General features: G+C 44.5%; 1 protein-coding gene across 2 annotated transcripts in view; it reads left to right on the top strand.

Moving 5' to 3' along the window:
* Positions 1 to 25,862, top strand: part of LOC138245571 (dual specificity protein kinase CLK4-like) — a 30,379-nt gene extending 4,517 nt beyond the window's left edge. For both annotated transcript variants that reach the window (XM_069199280.1, XM_069199281.1), the window contains 8 exons: positions 4,105 to 4,221; positions 4,310 to 4,476; positions 4,571 to 4,665; positions 7,091 to 7,220; positions 7,472 to 7,554; positions 8,187 to 8,266; positions 10,236 to 10,326; positions 25,546 to 25,862. In XM_069199280.1, the coding sequence (XP_069055381.1) occupies positions 4,105 to 4,221; positions 4,310 to 4,476; positions 4,571 to 4,665; positions 7,091 to 7,220; positions 7,472 to 7,554; positions 8,187 to 8,266; positions 10,236 to 10,326; positions 25,546 to 25,686 (904 nt within the window). In that variant the 3' untranslated portion in view covers positions 25,687 to 25,862. The remainder of the gene's footprint in view (positions 1 to 4,104; positions 4,222 to 4,309; positions 4,477 to 4,570; positions 4,666 to 7,090; positions 7,221 to 7,471; positions 7,555 to 8,186; positions 8,267 to 10,235; positions 10,327 to 25,545) is intronic.
* The last annotated feature ends 1,598 nt before the right edge of the window (positions 25,863 to 27,460 follow it).

Below are 27,460 nucleotides of genomic sequence, written 5' to 3'. Positions count from 1 at the left end.
GAATTACAGTGTAATCTTTTGTTTTCTGGCCTGCTGGTCAGGTCTAAGGACTCTAGATTGTACTGGGTGTTTAAATATCACCCGAACCAAGCCCTGTCTGCTTATTAATACACGCCGTAATAAAATCCGGTTGCGTGAACAGAAATAAACCTGCATTGAAGTGACAAACTGCAATAGTAAACCTCTCGTCGTGTGGAACCTATGTCTATTGCTATGCATAATAATGGGGGCGTTGTAGCACTTGTATAAATGAATCCTATAGCTGACCAGACAGGTTTTTTTAATTATTTTTTAATACTGGTGCATAAGATTTATGAAAGATGCACACTTCTATCCCTCTTAAATTTGTTTCTGACTATAGGCAGGTTGAATAGTTTCTGTCCGTCGTCCACCCTCTTAAAAGTTGAGAACAAAGCATAACACTTTACCAGAAAGAGCTACTTAAGTGAATAAATTGCACTGTGAAACTCATATTGGATCAGTCGAGGTTTTCCTGCTTGACTAAAGTGTGCAGACACTTGCTTCTCCTGGCCTTTTGTTAATGCAAACTAGCTTCTTCAAAGGTGAGGTACATAAACTTAGACATATAGGCTGTTACAATACTGTCTAGTAAGCATCTGTGCCACATGAGGTACACATGACAACTGATTTGGTCTTATCCCATGCATCTCGTTCATGAGATTGTTCTGTACAGTAAAATGCTTCAAAGCTACCTGTTGCGAACTGTAGTAAGTTGGCTCTGTATATACTATTTCAAAGTAAGAAGTAGTGTGCACAGTCCACGGGTTCCCCTTAGAGGTAAGATAGCGGCAAAAGTAGATAATTCTAGTGCTTTTTTTGTTATTTTTTTGTTAGTGTGGTCGAGCAGTAGGCTTATCCGAGGGTACTGTTAATGCCTTTGTTGTACACACAGGCAATAAATGAGGAACACACACCGACAAACTCCAGGCCAATAGGTTTTTATGTTGAAAAATATCTTTACTTTATTTGAAGAACCACAGGTTCAAGATTTACATTAAACACTTGAAATGTAAGGTACTTAATTAGATACTTTAGGAACTTTGACTGAAAACAATATCATGTACAGTCATTGTAAAAATAGCAATAAGCTATTTTCAAAGTTGACACTTAGTGCAAAAATCAACAGTTCCTGGGGATGTAAGTAAAGTTTAGGAGGTAAGTAAAACACTTATAAGTCTCAGTCCTTGTGGCATAGGCAGCCCACTGTTTGGGGTTCAAGGCAACCCCAAAGTTACCACACCAGCAGCTCTGGGCCAGTCAGGTGCAGAGGTCAAAGGTGCCCAAAACACAGGTGCCTAGGGAGAACAGGGGTGCTCTGGTTCTGCTTCTCGGGACAGCCACTACCTGGGCAAGGCAGAGGGTCGCATGGGGGTCACTCCTGCGTCAAAGTTAAGTTCCTTCAGGCCCTGGGGGCTGCGGGTGCAGTGTCAGTTGCAGGCGTCAGGTCCCTTGTTATAGGCGGTCAGGGGAAGCCTTTCGATTCTCTCTGAAGGCCTCCCTCTGGGGGTTCAGGGCTGTCGTCTCTGGTTACTCACGGACTCGCAGTCGCTGGGGAGTCCTCCCTGGAGTGTTGGTTTTCTGCAGGTTGAGCTGGGGGTGTCTGGTACAGAGTGTAGAGTCTCACACTTCCTTGTTGCAAAGAAGTAGCTGGTTTTGAACAGGGCTGCTGTTCACGGGAGTTTCTTGGTCCTGTAGTCCAGGGCAGTCCTCTGAAGCTTCAGAGGTCGCTTGTCCCTGTCGGATGCGACGCTGGAGCTGGTTTTCGAAGTTGGAGACACGCTGGTAGGGCTGGGGCCAAATCGGTTGTCGTCTTCCTCCTTCTCTGCAGGCTTGTAGGTCAGCAGTCCTTCTTTCTTCAGGTTGCAGGAATCCGATTTCCTGGGATCTGGGGAGCCCCTAAATACTGAATTTAGGAGGTTTTTTTAGGTCTGGGAGGGCAGTAGCCAATGGCTACTGTCCTTGGGGGTGGCTACACCCTCTTTTTGCCTCCTCCCTGTGGGGAGGGGGTCACATCCCTAATCCTATGGGGGGGGGGGATCCTCCAAACTTAAGATGGAGGATATCTCAAGGCAGGGGTCACCTCAGCTCAGGACACCTGAGTTTTTTTTCTCATCTCCTCCAGCCTTGCTGCCAAAAGTGGGGGCAGTGGCCAGATGGGGGGGGCATCTCCACTAGCTGGGGTGCTGTAACAAAAGGGCCTTTGAGGCTCACCGCCAGGTGTTACAGTTCCTGCCGGGGGAGGTGAGAAGCACCTCAGTCAGTACAGGCTTTATTCCTGGCCACAGTGTGACAAAGGCACTCTCCCCATGTGGCCAGCAACGTCTGGTGTGTGGCAGGCTGGCAAACTGGTAAGCCTACACAAGAAGTCAGGTAGGTATTCAGGGGGCATCTCTAAGATGCCCTCTGTATTTTACAATAAATGGCACACTGACAGTGCATTTATTGTGCTGAGAAGTTTGATGCCAAACTTCCCAGTTTTCAGTGTAGCCGTTCTGGAACTGTGGAGTTAGTGTTTGACAAACTCCCAGAGCATATACTCTTATGGCTACCCTGCACTTAAAGTGTCTAAGGTTTTGTTTAGGCACTGTAGGGGCCTAGTGCGATGCACATATACCCTCACCTGTGGTATAGTGCACCCTGTCTCAGGGCTGTAAGGCCTGCTATAGGGTGACTTATGCCACAGGCAATGTGAGGTTGGCACGGCATTCTGAGGGGAGTGCCATGTCGACTTAGTCGTTTTCTCCCCACTAGCACACACAAGCTGTAAGGCAGTGTGTGCTGAGTGAGGGGTCCCCAGGGTGGCTTAAGACATGCTGCAACCCCTAGAGACCTTCCCTGGTATCAGGGCCCTTGGTATCAGTTACAAAGGACTTACCTGAGTGCCAGGATTGTGCCAATTGTGGAGGCAAAGGTACAGTTTAGGGAAAACACTGGTGCTGGGGCCTTGTTAGCAGGATCCCATCACACTTTCAAATCACAACTTGGCATCAGCAGAGGCAAAAAGTTAGGAGGTAGAATGCCAAGGAGGCATTTCTTCACACAAACCATCACACAAACTGGTTTGCATGGCCCTCTTAACGACCTCGTACTTAAATCATTCCTAGCATTTCTGGTGTTCCTCTTGTGTGGGCACAGGGCCAAGCACGGATTTATCCATCTGCTGCTCCCGACGTGATCGTGGTAGTCATTTGTTCATTTTATAATTTAGCGCCCTGCAAACAGTTATTTTGTGACTAGCATAAACTTGCCCAGCAAGATGAAGCTAACTTTTCTTTCACCATGCTGTCTTTTGTCCCTTTCCACTAATGATTTATTTTTGCTTGTGGGCCCTCTTCTCAAATGTTGATTATTGTGTGAAATATTGCAAAGCAACATTGATGCTTTAACACATAGCTTTGCAGTACACTCCAACCCACCGAGTCAAATTTGCCCCAATCCAAAACATTCTGCCCCACTTCATCCATCTTTACCAATCTACAGTCCAGCCCACTCCAACCCATTCCCCCTCCAGTCAAGTCCACCACTACCTAGTCCACCTCCATTACAATCCACTTTCACCATCCTTTTTCAGTTCACCCCACTCCAAACAACCTAAATTGGCCCAGTATACTCTCTCCAATCTACCCCACTGAATCCAATCAAGCCCACCCCATTCTGCTCCAATCCACTCTACCCTAATCCCACAACACTGTGCCCCTGAATCACTGAACTCTACTTGACTCTGGATGTGCTTCTCCTACCCCACAACAGTCAAATTCAACTCTACAACACTACTCCCCCACTCTACGCCACTAACTTTTAGCCATGCTGTACAGGAGCCACACTGGTGTACAGCATGGCAAAACACATTGCCAAAGCCTTTAGATCGTGCTTAGACCTATTGGCATTTTCAATGCCTTTTTTTCTATTATGTAATGTTCTGTTAATTATTTTTGGCGGTACATATCAAGTAGTGAATTGTGCAGGGAAAGATTCTGGACTTAATGTGTTTACTTTGTATGCACAGCTGCATTAAATGTACTTCAAAAACGGTTTGTCTTGTTGATTACCTTGGACATAAGTATTTATTGTTTTCATTCTAAGGGGTGGTGTACATGTTGCAGTGAAAATTGTTAAAAACGTTGACCGATACCGTGAGGCGGCCCGTTCCGAAATCCGAGTTTTGGAGCATTTGAACGGCCGGGATCCTAAGAACAAGTAGTAAGTATTTAGCTACTGTGCGTGAAATAGTTATTTTGCCTAAAATGTTTCTACTGGATTATATATATTTATATATTTTCCTTTCCAGTTTCTGCGTCCAGATGTTAGAATGGTTCGACCATCATGGTCATATTTGCATTGTCTTCGAGTTGCTGGGATTAAGCACTTACGATTTCATTAAAGAGAATAGTTTTTTGCCGTTCAGCATTGACCAGATTCGGAACATGGCATATCAGATTTGCAAATCTGTTAATTGTAAGTAACCTTTATTCGTTTGGTGGTCTGCTTTATTTTTTGTTTTTGTTTCTAAACAATAGATTTGAGCAAATTTGCCTTTTTCCACTTTTAGTTCTTCACCACAATAAGCTGACGCACACAGATCTGAAACCTGAAAATATCTTATTTATCCAGTCGGATTATGTTGTGCATTACAATTCAAAAATGGTGAGTATGTTGGGGTTGGTAAGCGAAACACTTTTTTTTGTGTGTATATGTATGATATATATATATATAGTTTTTGTCAGTGCAGCTTTAATATTTAACATATGAGTGAGTTGATAGAGACCTTGTCAGTCCCATTTCTCCGCTCTAATGCTTCCAAGGATATAGGACTTCCTTACAGCCAAATACACCATCCCCTTTTGCTTGCTCCTTCCTGTGTTATGCTCTGTAGGCTGATGTGGTGAGTACCTTAAGTACTTGTACATTATTCCAGGTTAATTAAGTGTAGGCAGTGTCTAGGCAGCCTGGGCTCTCTGAAGGTAGCTGTGGATGGGCAGCCAAGGCTTACCTAGGAGACACGCAGAGCTCATGCAAAACCACCATACTCACACAGACACTTGAACACATGGAAGAAAACAGTTGTACAAAACTTAAAGATTTTTGGTCATACGATACCACAAAATATTAGATGGGCAACCCTCCAAGGGGAGGTAAGTAATACACTAATTACTTACACTAGTAAGTGGTAATAGGCATAGGAAAGGTTAGAAAACAGTGCAGTTGCAAATCCCCAATAGTGACCTTAGGGGGAGCCCAAGCCATATACTTGGGTAAATGGAGTGCGACACAGGACCCCCCCTCCAACCTAGGTAAATGGAATGTGTGGTGGGGAGCTGAGAGTACTAGAAAACCAGAGGTAAGTAGGACGGTGCATTCTTCCCCCCCCCCCCCAAAAAAAACAGGAGTAAATCCTAGAGAAGACCTGTGGGGAGAGGGGACCAAGTCCAGGGGGAGTAGGAGCTACTACCCATCTAGCTGTTCTTCAGGGAGTTGGTCGGTGAGGAATTTCTGCCCTGGAGCTGGAGAAGAGTTCCTGATGGATGCAGAAGATGATGGAAGAATGATTGCATGTGGGTGTCCGTGCAGAAAGTCCACCCACCTATAAGCTTTGGCAAAGGCAAATATTGCGGTTGGCAGAAAGCGATGGTGCCGGGGACCAACAAGACCCAGGGTGAAACAACCCAGGAGGGGTGAGTCCGAGGGGACCCTCTGTAACACACAGCCCACGCAGCACACAGAAGGGTCTCAATGTCTCAGGAGAACCACACAGGGCTGTGCGTCAAAGGAAGGAGTGCTGGGGGCTGAAGCTACTCGTAGCCTGAAGATTCGTTGGAGGAGATGCAAACAAGCTAATTGATGGAATATCATTGGCTGTGGAAGGGGAAAGGCCAAGGAATGACCAATTTCTCAAGATTTGTTTTTTTTTTTAACCAAGTCACTTGTAAGGCTTAATAAATAGCCTTGCCTTATTTATGCGTGAGTCGCTAAATTAACCGTGGCCCTTGCAGTTTATTCGCAATTCTTTGTCACCATGTGACTTGCTTGTTAATAAACCTACGATATCCGAACAATTACTTCAATACCTCCAACAAAAAAACCTCCTACTAAGGCTTAGAGTACCCTGGAATAAAAGCATAAATATAATTATTATAATAGTCATGGCATATTTTCTCCATTCGGTGGAAGCCCTGTCCCACCAACCCTGTATTGTTAAATTCATACAATTTATTTATACGACTCAACAGTGCGCAGCTTCAATCATTGCTTTAGCTCTCAGCAATATTGTCTCTACGTCACTGCTTCTAGAAGTTACATGTTACAGAACCATAAACATGGTTCTCCGAATGATCTTGCCTAATTTGTTGTATTAAATACTTTCTTATGAATCCTGCATATATGCCGGTTGTGTTTTCTTGTGTAATCTTCCCAATGTGACTTATTACATGGGAATTTAATAATGTAGTTCGCAGAAAGCTTTTTTGCTTATTGTAAACCATTTCTGTTCCTTCTGACTGAGCACACACAGCAATTGTCACATTAGTTGTACGCCTTGACAGGTGGCAAACCAAGCTTATTATACAGCGAGGTTGGTTTCGTTTTCTGTGTTGGAGTGTACAATCAAGTCCCGGATATCTCTATTGCGCTTAAGAGTAAATAAAGCATCTCCTACTGTGGGACATTTATTTAGTATCCAATGCCAGTTCCTATTGATTTGAAAGTTACAATCCAAGGAAATCAGACTTCGAATCCTCTTCCTAAATACTTGGCTTCACTGCTCGGTATACCCCAGCTTCTTTTTGGGTGCAAGTACTTTGGTATTTTTCAGCCGTCAATCGCTGCTTTTATTTTTACGACCCTCGAGTTTAACAGGGCTCTTTAGGGACCCCACTATTGTTATACCTTTTTATCATTGAGTGTCAAGGTGTGTTTTTTTTTTTTTTTTTTTCTGTTTTCAGCACCTCGTCAAGGTAGTGTGCGCTATATAAATGTTGTTCGGTCCCTGATAACCCAGTAAATAGTTCACTATAAACCAGAAATTAAATTGATTTGCTTTTAACTCTTTTATTAACCTTTATTTCCCCTCCAGAAACGTGATGAGCGAACATTGAAAAATAGCGACATTAAAGTTGTCGACTTCGGAAGTGCTACGTATGATGATGAGCACCACAGTACTTTGGTATCCACAAGACATTACAGAGCGCCAGAAGTTATTTTAGGTTGGTATAAAAGCAACTTCAGTTGTGGGCTAATTAGAAGCTTACGTCTGTGTAGAGGAGCTTTATTCATTTCTCTACTTTGTATTGTAAAGAATTGTACATTTAAGTGTCGTCTTGTCGCAACTACTTGAGGTTTTGATTAACAATGCACAACCAGTAGACAGACTAACTTGTCCACTTTTAAATTGATGTACGTATAAATAAAAGTAAATAACTTATTTTTTTTTCTCTCCTTTCTTTCCTGCCCTTAGAACTTGGTTGGACGCAATCGTGTGATGTGTGGAGTATTGGTTGTATTCTTGTTGAATACTATATTGGCTTGACCATTTTTCAGGTAGTATTTTTCAATTTAAAAGTTGTATTTTCTGCCTTTCTGGAGTAGAGTAGTTTTCCTATGCCACTGCAAGTCCTTGGAACTCTTGTGCAGGGTAGTCGACCAACTAGATGGCAGGATACCCCGCTGCTGCTAGCATCTTAAAGCTTGCACTGAAATTGTAGTAGCATTGCTGCGTGAAACATTGCCAAAAGGCAATAAAAAGGTTATTTGAACTATGCCAAAAGGCAATAAAAAGGTTATTTTAACAATGCTCACTTAAAAAAAAAAAAATTAAGATAAATTGCTCCGCTAAGACTGCCACTTGCTGTCTGGTGTGCTGCACATCAACCCTCCTTGTCTTGAAATTTTTTTGTAGTTAAATTCCTGTCCTATTTATTCCCCTTCATTATCCTAGTCGGTGTCTACTTTTGCTTTGCAAGTTCTTAAGTTGTAAAAAAAAATCTATGGAAACCAAGGAAAGGTGGTGTCTCCATCGGGCAAATGGTTTAGCTCTACATGGGTGGAAATACTAGTTTTGGTTGGTGCGGCAAGCATAATTTACGCACATGTGGCGCGATGAATATAACATGTTTTAAAAATTGCTTTGTTACCTGCTTGTTAATATTGCATTTTATGATGGGTTTTTCCAGACACACGATAGTAAGGAGCACCTTGCAATGATGGAGAGAATATTAGGGCCAATACCGACTCATATGGTGAAGAAAACACGGTAAGCAACATCTTTGTACCTGGAATAAAAAAAGCTTGGGATTGGTTTATTTATATTATATGGAGTATGTTCAGTTCTTGCTCCGCTTTATTGCTTAGGAAAGAAAAGAATGCCCTCCATAATAGTGCATGTTCAGTTAGCAGTTCACACTAGTTGCTCCAGGCTCCTCTGTCTTTGCAACAGGCAGTTTCAAAGGTTCCTGCACATTAATAGTAAAACATAAAGATTGTGATAAATTTAATCAGATGTCTTGAACCGTGCACAACTTTGTCCTGCCTTTTCTGTTAGGTATAGTCTTTTGACGGTTTGAAAGGGTTTCAGAGTAGTGATTGTAGGAAGCTGGCTCTCTTCATAGTGCACTAAAATGAAGTAGTGTGCAGCGTCCAGTAGATCCCCCCCCCTTATTGGCATTGCAGAAGCAAAAAGTAGATGGGACTAATGCTCTGTGGTAGTGTGGGTGAGCAGTTAAGCTAATCAGTGGGTGAACAGGTAAGTAGACATTTACAGACTTTGCGATTTTAGAAATATTTCATACAATTTTCTGAGTTCTCTCATTGCCCTCACATGTTTGGAAAACAATGTTCACCAAACATAGGGTTAAAAACAATCTTGGGGAGTTGAGGTTTGTACAGGGCACTGATCAGAACCACACCAGCAGGTGACGCTGGGCAGCACTGGGGCAGCTAGATGAAAGGGTGCTGTAAGGCGTTGGGTACCTAAGAGTTTAGTCGTTGTGATGGCAGGCTCTGGCTAGGAAGCCAGTCTGGGTTAACCAGCATGTAGGTAGTAGACTTGGGGCTCTCTGAGGATGTAGGTGTACCTTTTGGAGGATATGGGGGTGGGGGGGGAGGTAGTAGTGACCGATGCCCAGCTCATGCATATAAAATAGCTTCCCTGTACACTTATGCCGAGGAATCAATAGACCTAGTTGGGACATTTTGCTCATGAATGTATGTCCTGACATAATATAAAGCACCCTGCCTTGGGGCCGAGGGCATGCTAGAGGGGTGGTTTACATATATTGCATGCAGTGTTGGGGGTCGTGGCACACATGCTGTGTGCAGTGTAGTGTTCAATTTTGGTGAGCAGTTTGTCTCACGGCCTGGGATGGCAGTCTGCATAAGGTTGGTGCTGGGTCCAGAGTGGCACACGTTGTGCTTCAGTTGTCCGTTCTGAGGTGCTTGGTGGCCGAGATTACTCCACACTTGAACTTAAAATTGATAGAATGATGCTAGTACCAGCACCTTGTAATATTGTGAGGGAACATATAACCTTACTGTACCAGAAGAAAAAACTTAATTTTCTTTTAAATGTTCTGAAATGACTGCCCTTTGAGCATTAGTCAGCTACTTTAGCTCCCTTTGCTCGTCTCCCACTTTAATTTAAGGTGGGAGGCACTTCTAATCTTTCTCCTCTCCACTGCAAATATTAAACTGTCAACTAGCATGAAACCCAGTGGAAAGCAATGGGCAGTGTTGCTTTCCGTGTCAGCTATTGCCATGTTCTCCAATAAGTCTTTACAACCAGATAGCTCTTCTCTGGCAGGTTTCGGCCCAAAACCTGTTCCTTCCTGCAACACGGTGTTAAGCTTTGGTTTGAAGCTTCCGGCACCTCCAGGCAGAAGTGAAAACGCACCTACTTGAACATAGTTTCTACATTTGTAATTTAATGTAGCTAGCAGTTTTCTTAATACAGCTGTGTGAACTAGTCAAAAATTATCTTTTACTTAAATAGACCGAACATCCTGTCCAACACGGCAAATATTTTGTAGTGAAAAGCTTAAGTCTTTAGTTTTATCAAGGTTAGAAAATATTCTCATGCTGATGTTGGACTGGTTCCCATCAAGCAGGTAGAGAAGCATGACGTAATTAAGTGGATTGGCTGCTAAATACTAAACTATGATTTATTGTTTCTTGGCTCCCAGGCAGTGTACAAGTCATGTTTGTAATAAATATCAAACTTGTTGCAGGAAACGAAAATACTTTCATCATGAACGACTAGACTGGGATGAGCATACGTCAGCTGGTCGATATGTCAAGAGGCGTTGCAAGCCATTGAAGGTATGTATGCCTTGTCATAGGTGATAAGTTTGCTTTTTTTTTTAAACAAAACATTTTTATAGATATAATCTTTTAGTAAATTGTAGGAAGCATGCTTCAGTGAACCTGCTGGTCAAGTCACTGAACATCAGTCAGGGATGTGGAATTCTTATCGCCCGACGCCCGGGACATCTTGTTTGGGGTCAAGGGCAACAAGTTTTTATGTTTACTTTGTCCTTGGGACAAGTAGGCCCAACCCTCTGCAGCAGAAACCCTTTGGCTGCCTGTTTACAGAGAGTGGAACTCTGCAGTTGAGGTAATGTGTCTCCAAAAGATAATGCTGTTCGAACTTGTATTTATGGTTCATTATTTGAAAGCCTTCATTATTAGGGTGAGTGCTGTAAATAAATGTTTTAAGGTCACACTTCACTACTGACGTTGGTTCCAGTAAAAAATAAAAAAATAAACGTGTATACACATGTTTGAAAAGTTTAGGCTATGAGGCTAAGTATAATGCTCCCAGAATGCTCTCTGATTAGATGCAAATGAAGTGTCATTTAGTAAAATGTGTTGGTGCATGCTAGTATTTCCCAAAAATATTTCTAATGGAAAATCAGTGTAACCATTTTCAACATGATTATGGGAAGCATGAAAATTAACAAACACTGACAAAGCCAACTGATCTGACATATTTTTATAAGTCTTTTAGTTTCATCAATGCGTGTCTTGTTTTGACATGGCTTTTGTAACACTTTATTGTTGTGGGAGCCATCAGGCCCTCAGCACTGTAACAAACACTGGCAAAAAAAAAAAAGTTTTTGAACTCTAAAAGCACAAGTTGCCACCAGTGGCATAACAAAGGCCCCGCAGCCACCCTCCAGGGGGCCCCTTCAGCACAGCACCTGGCCTGTGTGAGTCTGGAGAGGGGGCTCCTCCATGTTCTTTGCAAAGGGGCACCCTCCAGTTTCGTTACGTCACTGATTGCCACTGTAGTTCCTGACACTGAACAAAACTACTTTGTGTGCCAATATGCTCCTTGTGGAAGAGCAGAATGCGATCGCTCACAGTAAAGCCAGCCGAAAGAGAGAAATAGAAGTTTAATAAAAACAAAATGTCTTTGTTAACACCAGACCTAATTAGGGACCAAGACCCACATGTAGGTAGCTTTTTGCATGTCGCAAACAGCAACTTCCGCTGTTTGCGGCGTGCAAAAAGCACACTGTGGTGCACAAACCCAGTTTTGCGATTCTGTAACCTGGTTACCGAATCGCGAAACGGGTTTGCGACTTGCAATTAGGAAGAGGTGTTCCCTTCCTAATTGCGACTCGCAGTGCAATGTAGGATTGTTTTGTGAACGCGGGCGCAAACCAATCGCAGTTTGCACCCATTTCAAATGGGTGCTAACACTTTCGCTAAAGGGAAGGGGTCCCCATGGGACCCCCTTCCCCATTGTGAATGTCACTGTAAACATGCGGACCACTGCCTGCTCTGAAAAAATGAAACAAACGTTTCATTTTTTGTTTTTGTAATGCATCTCGTTTTCCTTTAAGGAAAACTGCATTACAAAAACAAAAAAAAACTGCTTTATTGAAAAGCAGTCAGACATGGTGGTCTGCTGTCTCCAGCAGGCAACCATCCCTGTGAGGGCCGCCATTCGCAAGGGGGTTGCAAATTGCGACCCACCGCATGATTATTCATGAGGTGGGCATTTGCGAAGCCCTTGCGAATCACAGATGGTGTCAGGGACACCATCCTACATTCGGATTTGTGAATCGAACCTACCGACATGTGGCCCCAAATTCTTAAAGAAAGTCACAAAAGTGCACCCATGGTATATGTCGTACCCCTATAAAATATTTGTGAGCTGTATTTTAGCATGGGTAAATACGATGTGTAGATTTGCTCATGTGAATCTATTGAGCATTTGCAAGTTCATTTTCCCTCCAGCCACTTTCTTCCCAACCCTGGAACAAGTTCTAATTCTGCCATTGTCAGGAGTAAATGTCCAACCTTTCTTATTATGGGAAAATATTAGAGAGAAGCTGGTGAAAATCTTTAAAACCTGCAGGTTTGCAGACTCGAAGGCATTCCAGCCCTGGAACTATTGCTTACTGCTTCCTCCAGCCCTAGTATGCAGATCTGCAGAAAGGTGGCAAAATAAGGAAATTGCTACAGTAGGGATTGAAACTGCAAGTATTCAAGCCCTACTAAGGTAGTAGCCCTGGCATAATCAGAGAGGCTATTATCAGAGCTCTTACATAATGAGATCGCTGCCATGATTTGTCGCCACACTACATGGCACCAAAGGGACAAGTAGATCTTTTTACAGAACAAGTAGATTTGAGAAGCAAGTAGATATTTTAATAAATTCCACACCCCTGATCAGTGCTTTAAAAAAAAAAGTCAAACATTGTAGGTATGTTTTATCAGTCATTTAAAAAAAAAAGAACTTTTAGTCAATCATGTGACACCTCCCTTTAGAATTTTTCTAAGAAAAGCTTCCTTCCCTCAGATTATGTTCCACTGCACATTGTACTAAGGAGTCTCCTGAACCCTGCTCAGTTTCCTTCTATTTTATAATAAGCCATTTTCTACAACTTGGTGACCCAACCTGATATTGTCAGATACCAAAAAGGGGGCTGTTTAGATCTTATGGCACATGCCAGAAGAATCTGCACATAGATGATCCTCACAAGGACTGCATATGTTGTCTCTACCCAGAACATAAGACTAAAGACTGCAAGATGCACATTTTCTACAAAAACTTTAAAAGACCACGAGGGTAGACTTTAGCTTCAAAAGCTCAAAGCCAGATAAAAACCCTGTCTAAGGAAGAAAGCGAGCCCTCATTCACTTCATCTTCTAGAACACCTAGTGAGGTGTGCTAAAGGTTCCAGTCACTCCTACCGTTTACAGAAATCTACTTCAGCCACCTCAACTAAGGTAAAACATACCTTCAGAAAACAAGCTTCAGCAAAGTTAATGATATCTCAGTCAACGAGGATATCTGCAAACGTGGTCTACAGCCTCTCCTATGACTTCTACTGACCCCACCATCTGTGTCGAAAGCAGCGTCTTGCGTGTTGAGTAATTGTTGGCAACATCCTTTATTACTATAGATGACCATTGCATCACTGTCGACAGTCATCCAGTCAATGCCTCCTGCATTGATGACCGGGCTGCCTACAACTGATTTAACGATAATGGATTCCACTAAATTGTCGACAATTGAAACGCAGACAAAGACCCACTATACTGTCAATTCTCAGACATTGACAGACCGAATAACACTGAAATCTATGAAACCTACTTAACTAACAGTATAACATCACCACACAAGGTGGCAACACTCCTGCCTTTCCACCTGCTGAATGACAATGAATCGATGACCATGGCACCTGCTGAATGACACTGAATCCGATGACCATGGCCTTGATAAAATTGCAAGGAGTCCATCTGAGCTGCATGTCATATCAAAACTCTGGAAGAAGAGTAGTATGATCAGCAACATTGCTCAGAAGAATGTCATCAACCTCAGCTGTACCAGCAAGACATGGTAAGGGTTCCGTCAGCCCTTGTATCTGATCTGCAATCAGTTAGCAGATCATAGAACAAGTTTCCCTCCAGTAGCTACTTCTGTGCCGCAACCTTCAGCCTCTGCAGGCAATACCAACCCTCTTCTTCACCCACCACCCGCTCCAGAAGATGCTTCTGCCTGCCTAACAGTTCACCCCAAGGCTGATTTTGTTATCTTGCAGGCAGGACAATACAGGTCAAGAAGTCGCTCTACATTTGACAGCACCACCTGATAAAGATGGCAGACATCTTGATAACATAGGCAAGCGTTTTTGGCAAAGTCAGCCCTGACTGTCAACTGCAAATTTCTTTTGTTCCTCAGCAGATATGAGACAGTTATGGTAAGATATCCCAATATCTGGATGAGCTTCTCAAACTTCAGAGGGGAAGCAAAGAAGGTGTTCCTCTGAAATTGACTGCCTTAGACATTCTCTAACGTATTGAGACAGCTGGCAGGAGCGGCAGTACTATGGAGGCCACTAACTACAGACCAGAAGTTCAAACAAAGATATTGAACTTGCCATATGATGGAGAGGCGTTGCTTGGTAAGCATGTGGATGAGGCTCTCCACTATCCAGTCAGACACTGCATGGTCGCTAGGTACATTGCAGTACAGAACAGTGTCTTGTGGTTCTAGAGGAAAAGGCCAACCCTCCTTTTGTGGAGGATATCACCAATCTACCTCCTCCCAGAGGAAAGTCTGCAAGACCAGTTAAGGACAGTGACTGCATCCAGGAGCCCTACCTCAATTTCACTAAAATCCAGGGTATCGGGGAGAATTCGATGGAGGCACATGACAGGCTAGTGGGTCCTAGACCTAGTACAAATTCTAGAAGTTGTCCAAATTGAACTACGACCTATCTTCCACCAAACTGGGGATACACAAACATACACTTGCAAAAAGGGGCAATAGAGTTCCCTCTTCAAAGGGAAAAGGTATTCCAGTTTCTTTCCAATATAAAAGGTCACGACAATGGAGACCAGTTCTCGACTAATAAAAGATTACATGCCCTCCCTAGACCTCCAAGATGCCTATTTTCACACATCTATCCACAGAGGCACATAACTTACGTAGCTTGCTTTCAACTCTCCTAGGCATGGTGCCCACTTGTATCCATCTGGTACTGTACTGTCTTCTACATACGCTTCCTCTTCAGGAAGCACAGGATATCATTCAGTAACTCCCTTCATAGTCTAGTCTTTTGACTGGGGTTAAGAATGGAAGGTCCACTGAGATATTTGCACTTCGTCCACCAAACTGCCACAATAGTGGGGGGAGCCCTTTTCAATTTCATAGTCTGGCATATTTGCTGTGCCTTTCCTCAGATTCTTCTTCTACGGGTGATCAACAAGATAAAAGTTGAGCCCTGTCAGATCATACAAATATCCCCCTGCATGGCTGTGGCAGCACTGGTACACAGACTGTAGGAAGTTGGCTCTGTATGCACTATTTCAAAGTAGGGAATAGTATGCACAGAGTCCAAGGGTTCCCCTTAGAGGTAAGATAGTGGCAAAAAGAGAATACTAATGTTGTAGTGTGGTCGAGCAGTAGGCTTACCAAAGGAGTAGTGTTAAGCATTTGTTGTACACACAGGCAATAAATGAGGAACACACACTCAAAGACCATTCCAGGCCAATAGGTTTTTGTATAGAAAAATCTCTTTTCTTTGTTTATTTTAAGAACCACAGGTTCAAATTCTACATGTAATACTTTGCATGAAAGGTATTGCAGGTAAGTACTTTAGGAACTTTGAATAATCACAATAGCATATATACTTTTCAGATAAAACACATAGCTATTTTAAAACTAGACACTTGGTGCAATTTTCACAGTTCCTAGGGGAGGTAAGTTATTGTTAGTTCGTGCAAGTAAATAAACCACCTACGGGGTTCAGATTTGGGTCCAAGGTAGCCCACCGTTCGGGGTTCAGAGCAACCCCAAAGTTACCACACCCGCAGCTCGGGGCCGGTCGGGTGCAGAGTTCAAAGTGGTGCCCAAAACACCTAGGCTTCAATGGAGAAGGGGGTGCCCCGGTTCCAGTCTGCCAGCAGGTTAGTACCCGCGTCTTTGGAGGGTAGACCAGGGGGGTTTTGTAGGGCAGCGGGGGGGGGGGGGAGAAGACAAGCCCGCACAGAAAGTACACCCTCCGCAGCGTGGGGGCGGCCGGGTGCAGTGTAAACAAGCGTCAGGTTTGTAATAGGAATCAATGGGAGACCAAGGGGTCTCTTCAGCGAGGCAGGCAAGGGGGGGGGGGGGCTCCTGGGGGTCACTCCTGCACTGGAGTTCTGATCCTTCAGGCCCTGGGGGCTGCAGGGTCTTTTCCAGGCGTCGGGATCTGGGAGTCAGGTGGTCAGGGGGAGCCTCGGGATTCCCTCTGCAGGAGTCTGTGGGGGCTCAGGGGGGACAACTTTGGTTACTCAGTCTTGGAGTCGCCGGGGAGTCCTCCCTGAAGTGTTGGTTCTCCACAAGTCGAGCCGGGGGCGTCGGGTGCAGAGTTGCAAGTCTCACACTTCTGGCGGGAAATGCTGTTGTCTTTAAGTTGCTTCTTTGGAAACAAAGTTGCAGTCTTGGGTGAACAGGGCCGCTGTTCTCAGGAGTTTCTTGGTCCTTTTAGAGCAGGGCAGTCCTCTGAGGATTCAGAGGTCGCTGGTCCTGGGGGAAAGTGTCGCTGGAGCAGTTTTCTTCCGAAGGGGGGAGACAGGCCGCTAGGGCTGGGGCCAAAGCAGTTGGTGTCTCTGTCTTCTCTGCAGGGTTTTTCAGCTCAGCAGTCCTCTTCTTAGGTTGCAGGAATTTAAGTTCCTAGGTTCAGGGGAGCCCCTAAATACAGAATTTAGGGGTGTGTTTAGGTCAGGGAGGGCAATAGCCAATGGCTACTAGCCCTGAGGGGTGGCTACACCCTCTTTGTGCCTCCTCCCAAGGGGAGGGCGGTCACATTCCTAGCCACAGAGTGACAAAGGCACTCTCCCCATGTGGCCAGCAACATGTCTCGAGTGTGGCAGGCTGCTGGAACCAGTCAGCCTACACAGGTAGTTGGTTAAGGTTTCAGGGGGCACCTCTAAGGTGCCCTCTGGGGTGTATTTTACAATAAAATGTACACTGGCATCAGTGTGCATTTATTGTGCTGAGAAGTTTGATATCAAACTTACCAGTTTTCGGTGTAGCCATTATGGTGCCGTGGAGTTTGTGTTTGACAGACTCCCAGACCATATACTCTTATGGCTACCCTGCACTTACAATGTCTAAGGTTTGGCTTAGACACTGTGGGGCACAGTGCTCATGCACTGGTGCACTCACCCATGGTATAGTGCACCCTGCCTTAGGGCTGTAAGGCCTGCTAGAGGGGTGGCTTATCTATACTGCATAGGCAGTGTGAGGTTGGCATGGCACCCTAAGGGGAGTGCCATGTCCACTTACTCGTTTTGTCCTCACCAGCACACACAAGCTGACAAGCAGTGTGTCTGTGCTGAGTGAGGGGTCCCCAGGGTGGCATAAGATATGCTGCAGCCCTTCGACCTTCCCTGGCATCAGGGCCCTTGGTACCAGGGGTACCAGTTACAAGGGACTTACCTGGATGCCAGGGTGTGCCAATTGTGTAAACAAAAGTACAGGTTAGGGAAAGAACACTGGTGCTGGGGCCTGGTTAGCAGGTCTCAGCACACTTTCAATTCAAAACATAGCATCAGCAAAGGCAAAAAAGTCAGCGGGGAACCATGCCAAGGAGGCATTTCCTTACACAGACCTTCTCCTAATGTCAATGCATCCTCTCATGAGACTCAAGCCAATTCTCATCTTTACTGATGAGCCGGGTACAAGTTCGGCATCTGGATCCCAGCTCCCTCCGTCTATTGCCCTGGTTCCTGAATTTAAAAATGTGGTCATCTGATTCCAAGGCGTGGGTGGTTAGAACAAAAAACATACCTGAAGTTGAAGAGGTGGGTGTTCAACTGCATCCCATCTTCTAGTCTAAATCGGGCTAGGCACTGTTCCATTAAGGTGCACCTTCGTATATTTCCTGTTTTAGAAGATCAGATAGACCATCTTTTGTAGTCTGTCGGGCTCCATTAAGCAATTTCTAAGAGTATTGTTCTGAGCTCCTCCAACATAGCAACTTAATACTGTATTGGGACAATTGATAAAAGCCCTGTTTGAGTCCATCCATAGAGCGGACTTGAAGTATCTTTCCTGGAAAGCAACTACTCATGCTCACCTCAGCACATAGGGTTAAAGAGATTCAGGCTTTTAGCATCCAACAACCATTCCTCCAATTCAGGGAAGACAGTCATTTTACTTACTAATCCAAAATGAATTCCTTAAGTCCCCTCTGACTCCTCAATAAGCTTGTAATCCTTCGATCATTCTTTCCAAGCCCTTGGACTGCAGCAGAGCGAGCTAGATCTCAAAAGATGCATCAGGTAACAACCTCATATCCAGATGGATTGCGAGTGCTGTTTGTCATCAAAAGGCGGGCCGGCCTTTAAACTGCAGTGCATTAACATTCCATGAGAGCCATCTCTGTCCATGGCATTGTTTGCAGGAGTATCGTTGCCTGACATTTGTTGTGCAGCACCATGGAAAAATGCACATACATTTGTTCATCACATTAGTTAGGATATGGAGCCCTGAGAGATCCAGCAGTGGGACAGGCCATGCTGAGGCATCTTTCAATAAAGGGTGAACCTTTTGTCTTCCCACAGCCAAATAGTCTGTTATGCACCATTTTCTCTATAGCCTCTGCATCTCTCATGATGCTTTGTTAATCTCCTATTTAAGAAAGAAGGGAAACGTGTGCTTCTACCTACGTGCTATTCTGATTCAATCATGTGAATTCATGAACATTCCAATACTGAAGTCAAAAACTAGTTAACTTTAGTTCTCCAGTATTGTAATCTTTCATAGTTTCACATGCAACCCGCCCACATTGAATTACCTCAATGATACACCATATATAAGCGCTAGTTCTTAAGAAAAATCTGAGGGAAGGCAGCTTCTCTCAGGAGGGTTCTAACTGGTGGTTTCACCTGATTAACTCTAAAGATTGGTGTTAAAATAAATAAAAAAATAAAAAAGCAGCCTGATTCTAAACTAAGAGCCTTTAATGCATGTGTCTAGTAAGGCAAGTAGCGGGTACTCCTGTCTCAACGATGGCGAAGGCTTAAAGCATGTAACCATATGAAAGATTCCAGTACTGGAGGACTACAGTTACAGGTAAGTAACTATATGTTCGATGGCATGTGTAGCTGCAGATACACATGTTGTGCATAGCCCGCCATCTGGTGTTGGGTCGGAGTGTTACAAGTTGTTTTTCTTCGAAGAAGTCTTTCGAGTCACGGGACCGAGTGACTCCTCCTTTTGTCTCCATTGCGCATGGGCGTCGACTCCATCTTCGATTGTTTTTTTTTCCGCCATCGGGTTCGGACGTGTTCCTGTCGCTCCGAGTTTCGGAACGGAAAGATAGCTAATTTCGGAAGATTTTCGTCGGTATTGTTGCGTTCGGGATCGGCGTAGTTAGATTCAACACCACGTCTAAGATCGAAGAGCTCCGGTGCCCTTCGGGGTAATTTTTTCGATCCCCCATCGGGGCCTGGTCGGCCCGACCGCGTGCAGAACGCCGCCGATGGAACGGACCCCGTTCCGTTTCTGTCCCAAATGCCACAATAAATACCCCTATACAGACCAACACTTGGTCTGCAACCTGTGCCTGTCACCTGAGCACAGTGAAGACACCTGCAAGGCCTGTCGTGCGTTCCGGTCCCGAAAAACACTCCGAGACCGTCGAGCCAGAAGACTTCAGATGGCGTCCGTGCCGACAGCCCACCGGGAGTTCGAGGAACAAGAAGAGGAGGTAACCTTTTCGATCAAAGAATCGGACTCCGAAGGATTCGACGATACACAAACCGTGAGTAAGACGTCAAACCACTCAAGATGATTTACAAGGCCCAGGGGACGCCACTGCCACCAGGCCATGGCTCGACCCATAAATTCGGTGACCGACCGTCGGCACCGAAAAAGGCCCAAACAGTGCCGAGATCGTCCGACTCCGGTGTAGACACGGCTCGACGCTGAGACAGCGGCACCGAAGAAGATCGACGCCGAGAGGTTTCGGCCCCGAAAAAGAAAAAAGTCACCTCGGAGCCGAAAAAAGATGCAGACAGGGTTTCGGTGCCAAAACAAACTGCAACCGACCCAGTTTCAGGCTCTTATACAGAAGAGCACTCGCTAACCTCCCAAATGCAAAAGCATAGGTTTGAGGAAGAGCTACACTCAACTGATGTAAACCATACGCAAAAGCGTATTTTCATACAGCAGGGGACAGGAAAAATAAGCACCCTTCCCCCTATTAGAAGAAAGAGAAGATTGGAGTTCCAAACTGAACAAACACCACAAACAAAAGTGGTGAAAAGTTACCCCACCACCCTCTCCTCCACCTGTGATTAACGTCTCACCAGCACAAACTCCATCACATTCCCCAGCTCACACCACCATGAGCCAGGGTGACCAAGATCAAGACGCATGGGACTTATACGACGCCCCAGTGTCAGATAACAGTACGGAGGCATACCCTACGAAGCCATCTCCACCAGAGGACAGCACTGCGTATTCTCAAGTGGTGGCTAGAACAGCACAATTTCACAATGTAAGCCTCCACTCAGAACAGGTCGAGGATTACTTTTTATTCAACACTCTCCTCCACCCACAGCTCCTACCAAAGCCTGCCTATGCTCCGGCACGCAAAAGAAATCTTTAAGGAGCCGGTCAAAAGTAGGGCAATCACACCAAGAGTGGAAAAGTGTAAGGCGCCTCCTACAGACCCGGCTTTCATCACTACACAGCTGCCACCAGACTGTCGTTGTAGGAGCAGCTAGGAAAAGGGCCAACTCCCACACATCTGGAGATGCACCACCCCCAGATAAAGAAAGCCGCAAGTTCGATGCAGCTGGTAAGAGTCGCAGCACAAGCTGCAAACCAGTGGCGCATCGCTAACTCCCAGGCACTACTTGCGCGCTATGACAGAGCCCATTGGGATGAGATGCAACATCTCATTGACCATCTGCCCAAGGACCTACAAAATAGGGCAAAACAAGTGGTTGAGGAGGGACAGACCATTTCCAACAACCAAATCCGCTCCTCCATGGACGCTGCAGATACAGCTGCACGGACAATTAATACATCTGTAACTATCAGAAGGCATGCATGGCTCTGAACGTCTGGATTTAAACCAGAGATTCAGCAAGCAGTTCTCAGTATGCCTTTTAACGAAAAAGAACTGTTCGGTCCAGAAGTGGACACAGCGATTGAGCAACTCAAAAAAGACACGGACACTGCTAAAGCCATGGGCGCACTCTACTCCCCGCAGAGCAGAGGGAATTACAGCACATTCCGTAAAACACCCTTTAGAGGGGGGTTTCGGGGTCAGAGCACACAAGCCAGCACCTCACAGGCAACACTGTCCAGTTACCAGGGACAGTACAGAGGAGGTTTTCGGGGACAATATATAGGAGGGCAATTCCCTAGGAATAGAGGAAAATTTCAAAGCCCCAAAACCCCTACTGCTAAGCAGTGACTCACATGTCACTCATCCCCTCCACACAACACCAGTGGGGGGGGGAAGAATAAGTCATTATTACAAAGCATGGGAGGAAATCACTACAGACATTTGGGTTCTAGCAATTATCCAACATGGTTATTGCATAGAATTTCTACAATTCCCTCCAAACATGCCACCAAAAGCACAAAATTTGACAAAACATAATTCCAATCTCCTGGAGATAGTGCCTGCACTTCTATTGCAAAAGAATGCAATCGAATTAGTGCCAAACACACAAATAAACACAGGAGTTAACTCACTGTACTTTCTGATACCAAAGAAGGACAAAACGCTGAGACCAATCCTAGACCTCAGAATAGTGAACACATTCATCAAATCAGACCATTTTCACATGGTCACACTACAAGAAGTATTACCATTGCTAAAACTACACGACTACATGTCAACTTTAGACCTCAAGGACGCGTATTTCCATATACCAATACACCCATCGCACAGGAAATACCTAAGGTTTGTATTCAAAGGAATACATTTCCAATTCAAGGTACTGCCTTTCGGATTAACAACCGCACCAAGAGTCTTTACCAAATGTCTAGCGGTAGTCGCTGCACACATCAGAAGGCAGCAAATACATGTGTTCCCATATCTAGACGACTGGCTAATCAAGGCCCATTCGTTAATAGAGTGCTCAAATCACACACATCAGATCATACAAACCCTCTTCAAACCTAGGGTTCACCGTCAACTTCACAAAATCCAACATTCTGCCGTGCAAGGTACAACAATACCTAGGAGCCATAATAGACACAACAAAAGGAGTAGCCACTCCAAGTCCCCAAAGAATTCAAAATTTCAACACCATCATACAACGCATGTATCCAACACAAAAGATACAAGCAAAGATGGTATTACAACTCCTAGGCATGATGTCTTCATGCATAGCCATTGTCCCAAACGCAAGACTGCACATGAGGCCCTTACAACAGTGCCTAGCATCACAGTGGTCTCAAGCACAGGGTCATCTTCTAGATCTGGTGTTAATAGACCGCCAAACTTACCTCTCGCTTCTGTGGTGGAACAACATAAATTTAAACAAAGGGCGGCCTTTCCAAGACCCAGTGCCACAATATGTAATAACAGATGCTTCCATGACAGGGTGGGGAGCACACCTCGATCAACACAGCATACAAGGACAATAGAACGTAAATCAAACAAAACTGCATATAAATCACCTAGAACTTCTAGCAGTTTTTCAAGCACTAAAAGCTTTCCAACCAATAATAGTTCACAAATACATTCTCGTCAAGACAGACAACATGACAACAATGTATTATCTAAACAAGCAAGGGGGGAACGCACTCCACGCAGTTAAGCCTGCTAGCACAAAATATTTGGCGTTGGGCAATTCACAACCAAATTCGCCTAATAGCACAATTTATACCAGGGATCCAAAATCAACTCGCAGACAATCTCTCTCGATCACCAACAGGTCCACGAATGGGAAATTCACCCCCAAATTCTGAACACCTATTTCAAACTCTGGGAAACACCTCAGATAGACTTGTTTGCGACGGAGAACGCAACATGCCAAAACTTCTCATCCAGATACCCACACAAACAGTCCCAAGGCAATGCCCTATGGATGAACTGGTCAGGGATATTTGCTTACGCTTTTCCTCCTCTCCCTCTCCTTCCTTACCTGGTAAACAAACTCAGTCAAAACAAACTCAAACTCATATTAATAGCACCAACTTGGGCAAGGCAACCCTGGTACACAACGCTGCTAGACCTATCCGTAGTACCCTGCATCAAATTGCCCAACAGGCCAGATCTGTTGACACAACACAACCAAAAGATCAGACACCCAGATCCAGCATCGCTGAATCTAGCAATCTGGCTCCTGAAATCCTAGAATTCGGGCACTTACAACTTACCCAAGAATGCATGGAAGTCATAAAGCAAGCCAGAAGGCCATCCACCAGGCACTGCTATGCAAGTAAATGGAAGAGGTTTGTTTGCTACTGCCATATTAATCAAATACAACCATTACACACAACTCCAGAACATGTAGTGGGTTACTTGCTTCACTTACAAAAATCTAACCTGGCTTTCTCTTCCATGAAAATACACCTTGCAGCAATATCTGCATACCTGCAGACTACCTATTCAACTTCCCTATATAAGATACCAGTCATTAAAGCATTCATGGAGGGCCTTAGGAGAATTATACCACCAAGAACACCACCTGTTCCTTCATGGAACCTAAATGTTGTCCTAACTAGACTTATGGGTCCACCTTTTGAACCCATGCACTCCTGCGAAATACAGTTCCTAACCTGGAAGGTTGCATTTCTCATCGCCATTACTTCCCTAAGAAGAGTAAGCGAGATTCAGGCGTTTACAATACAAGAACCTTTTATACAACTACACAAGAATAAGGTCGTCCTAAGGACTAATCCTAAATTTTTGCCAAAGGTTATTGCACCGTTCCATCTAAATCAAACAGTGGAACTTCCAGTGTTCTTTCCACAGCCAGATACCGTAGCTGAAAGGGCACTACATACATTAGATGTCAAAAGAGCATTAATGTATTACATTGACAGAACAAAGAACATCAGAAAGACTAAACAACTATTTATTGCATTTCAAAAACCTCATGCAGGAAACCCAATATCAAAACAAGGTATAGCCAGATGGATAGTTAAATGCATCCAAATCTGCTACCTTAAAGCTAAACGACAGCTGCCCATTACACCAAGGGCACACTCAACCAGAAAGAAAGGTGCTACCATGGCCTTTCTAGGAAACATCCCAATGCAAGAAATATGTAAGGCAGCCACATGGTCTACGCCTCACCCATTCACCAAGCACTACTGTGTGGACGTGTTATCCGCACAACAAGCCACAGTAGGTCAAGCCGTATTAAGAACATTATTTCAAACTACTTCAACAGGCTGAGCCACTGCTTTTGGGGAGATAACTGCTTACTAGTCTATGCAAAACATGCGTATCTACAGCGACAGATGCCATCGAACTGAAAATGTCACTTACCCAGTGTACATCTGTTCGTGGCAACAGTTGCTGTAGATTCGCATGTGCCCACCCGCCTCCCCGGGAGCCTGTAGCAGTTTGGAAGTTACCTTCAACTATTTGTATATGTATCATCTCAACCTTAAATAGGTACATACTTAGTCACTCCATTGCATGGGCACTATTACTACAATTCAACTCCTACCTCACCCTCTGCGGGGAAAAACAATTGAAGATGGAGTCGACGCCCATGCGCAATGGAGACAAAAGGAGGAGTCACTCGGTCCTGTGACTCGAAAGACTTCTTTGAAGAAAAACAACTTGTAACACTCCGGCCCAACACCAGATGGTGAGCTATGCAAAACATGCGAATCTACAGCGACTGATGCCACAAACAGATGTACACTGGGTAAGTGACATTTTCATTTCGAGTCACGAGACCGAGGGACTCCTCCTCTTTTGCTTCCATTGCGCATGGGCGTCGACTCCATCTTCGATTGTTTTGGTATTATTTTGAGCTTCAGCACAAACTCTCCCTGTTTAGGAACTTGACAAACGCTAGACTCTTCCATCCAATTATTTCTTTGGAGGCTCACTCAAATGCTGAAGTAAATGGCCTGTATGCACAATTTTCCTTTTTGTAACAAGGAAGTTCCATTGCCAGTCTCGCAGCTCTTAAAGCTGTGCCATAGGACTGTTGCGTGCCACTGCATACTACTGGTTATTTTCTGGTGGATTAGGCTGAATGACTTTATGTTGTCCTAGGAGTGAACACATTTTAGAATGTAGGTAATATCACTGGTACTAAAGTGCAAGAGTTTGTGTTTTTTTTTTTTGTTTTTTTTTTGTTTGTTTTTTTATGCATCAGCTTTAGGAAACTGAAGATTAGACTGATACTTATATCTTAGATCTTTGGATGTTCTCTAGGGGATGGCTCTAACTGAATCCTACCTTATAATAATTCAGAAAGGAGGTACTATTTTCAGTAGTTTGTAGCCAGTATAGGTTGTGCAGGTCTAAAGAAATGTCAATGGTCTCATCAAGTTTAAAACCGTTCCCTTTATGTATTTTTTTTTTTTTTAAACAGGAGTTCATGCAGTCTGAGGAACCAGAACATGAAAAGCTATTTGACCTGGTTAGCCGAATGCTTGAGTATGATCCAACAAAGAGGATTACATTGGATGAAGCCTTAAAGCATCCGTTCTTTGACTTATTAAAAAAGGAATAACCAGTGTCCTTTTGTTATATTTATATTTCTCCAGGGAAGTTTTCATTGGCTGTGTCAGCCAGATATATTTTAAACTATTTGTACATTTATTGTAAATATTAAGATTTTCTATTGCTGACGTGTAAATGTAAAGTTCTCTCATCCTGGCAATAAATCCAACCTCAATCTGAACTTTATTTTCAAGGCCTGATATGGTTCTGTTCATTTACACCTGCAAGGCAAGGAAGCAGACTGATACATGCTGTCAAAACTGAATAAATAACTTTTCACAGAATACAAAGGAAAAAAAACATACGTTGCTTTCAGACATCCCTTCAAGAACATTTGGACCCTTCTGGATGTCCAAACAGAAGATGAAATGGACTGCAGCCCACTCCCTTCTGTGGCACCTCATTGAAGGCACAATAGCAGGACATCCCATCTTCCCCTAGGTTTTTCTGAGTTCCGTAATCATACCTTTTTAGGGTTTTATTGAATCTCTCAACTAACCAATTTACTAGTGGATGATAGGGAGTGGTAAAATTAAGGTTACACCACATTAATCCACATGGCTTTCAGGTATCAAGACATGTTTGTACCTGTCTGATGCACCCTTTTTTGGAAAGCCACCCTGGAAAAGGTTCCCAGGAGGGCCTTGGCCACTGCAGGAGCTGTAGTGGAGCTAAGGGGGAATGGCCTCTTATTCTGGTGGCGGAGAACCATGCCACCATATATCCAATCTGTTCTCAAGGGGGTCAACAGTGTCAACCCATAGCCTTTGAAAGGGAACCCCCCAACCACTGGAAATGTAGTTAAGAGGGCCTTTGTAGTGCCAACTGGCTTGGTAGGTGACACAGGAGTGACATGTTTGTGTCTTCAGACATGTGGTGCCAGTGAAGGTGAGGGACAAGTCTGGCCCAAGTTTTACTTTGCCAGAGTCTTACTTTGCAAGGGGAATGTTGTGGGCTAAGGTCAAAATGAACTTCTCAAACTTCTGAGGTTTGACCAACCTCCTGGTGACACCAGGTTTGGGGTCTCTACCCTCAAAGTAAAGGAACTCATTTTCCCAATAAACCCTGTTGGGGGGGGGGGGGGGGGGGGGGGGGTCCAATGCCATACTCTGTCTCCTGTCCTGCGGCTTGCTATCTGAGCCCCTCGAGAGGGGCAGGACATCTGCTCCAAGCTCAGTTCTTCCCTGGAGGCCCCCCCATCCCCACAGAACTCTGCTGTGAGATCCTATGATGCAGGTTTCTCGTAGGGTGAGATCATATCAGAGGAGACTGATCCTCAAGTCTTGGGGAGGGGGTAATTCAGGCTTCAGTGCTCATGTGTGACCAGAAAACAGGCCAAGAAAGACATTGGTAGGAATACCAGCATTGCTGCATGAATATGCAGCTCCACTTTAGCCCAGACCTCCAAAAATCAACAGGAACAACTTTTTTATTTATTTTTTATTTTAGGACCAGTAAACACTCCAGCTAAAATTAACTACCATGGTGGGGCGGGAGCACTTGATGTCTGCGTTGGTAACTGACCAAGTAGGATTTGCTCAGGGGACACGTGTTTTTCAGTCACCATAGTGACCCTGGCACCCGTGCCCCTGTGAGTCTCTGCTTAATACCATTAATCGGGGAGTTCTGCCTGTATTTCCTCACATTACGAGACCAGGCATCTAGGGTGGTAAGTCAGTGCAACCCTCAAGACGGCCTCAGTGGTTTCTCTGACTAGGCCATAGTCTACTGCATTCCCCAAGGTGAACTCTGCTACACCCTTAGTTAAAGTATTACCTTTGCTA

The sequence above is a fragment of the Pleurodeles waltl genome, chromosome 7 (assembly GCF_031143425.1).
Source record: "Pleurodeles waltl isolate 20211129_DDA chromosome 7, aPleWal1.hap1.20221129, whole genome shotgun sequence".
NCBI classification, from domain to species: domain Eukaryota; kingdom Metazoa; phylum Chordata; class Amphibia; order Caudata; family Salamandridae; genus Pleurodeles; species Pleurodeles waltl.
The sequence above is the reverse complement of the archived record's forward strand: the minus strand, read 5'-3'. Positions and strand labels throughout refer to the sequence as shown.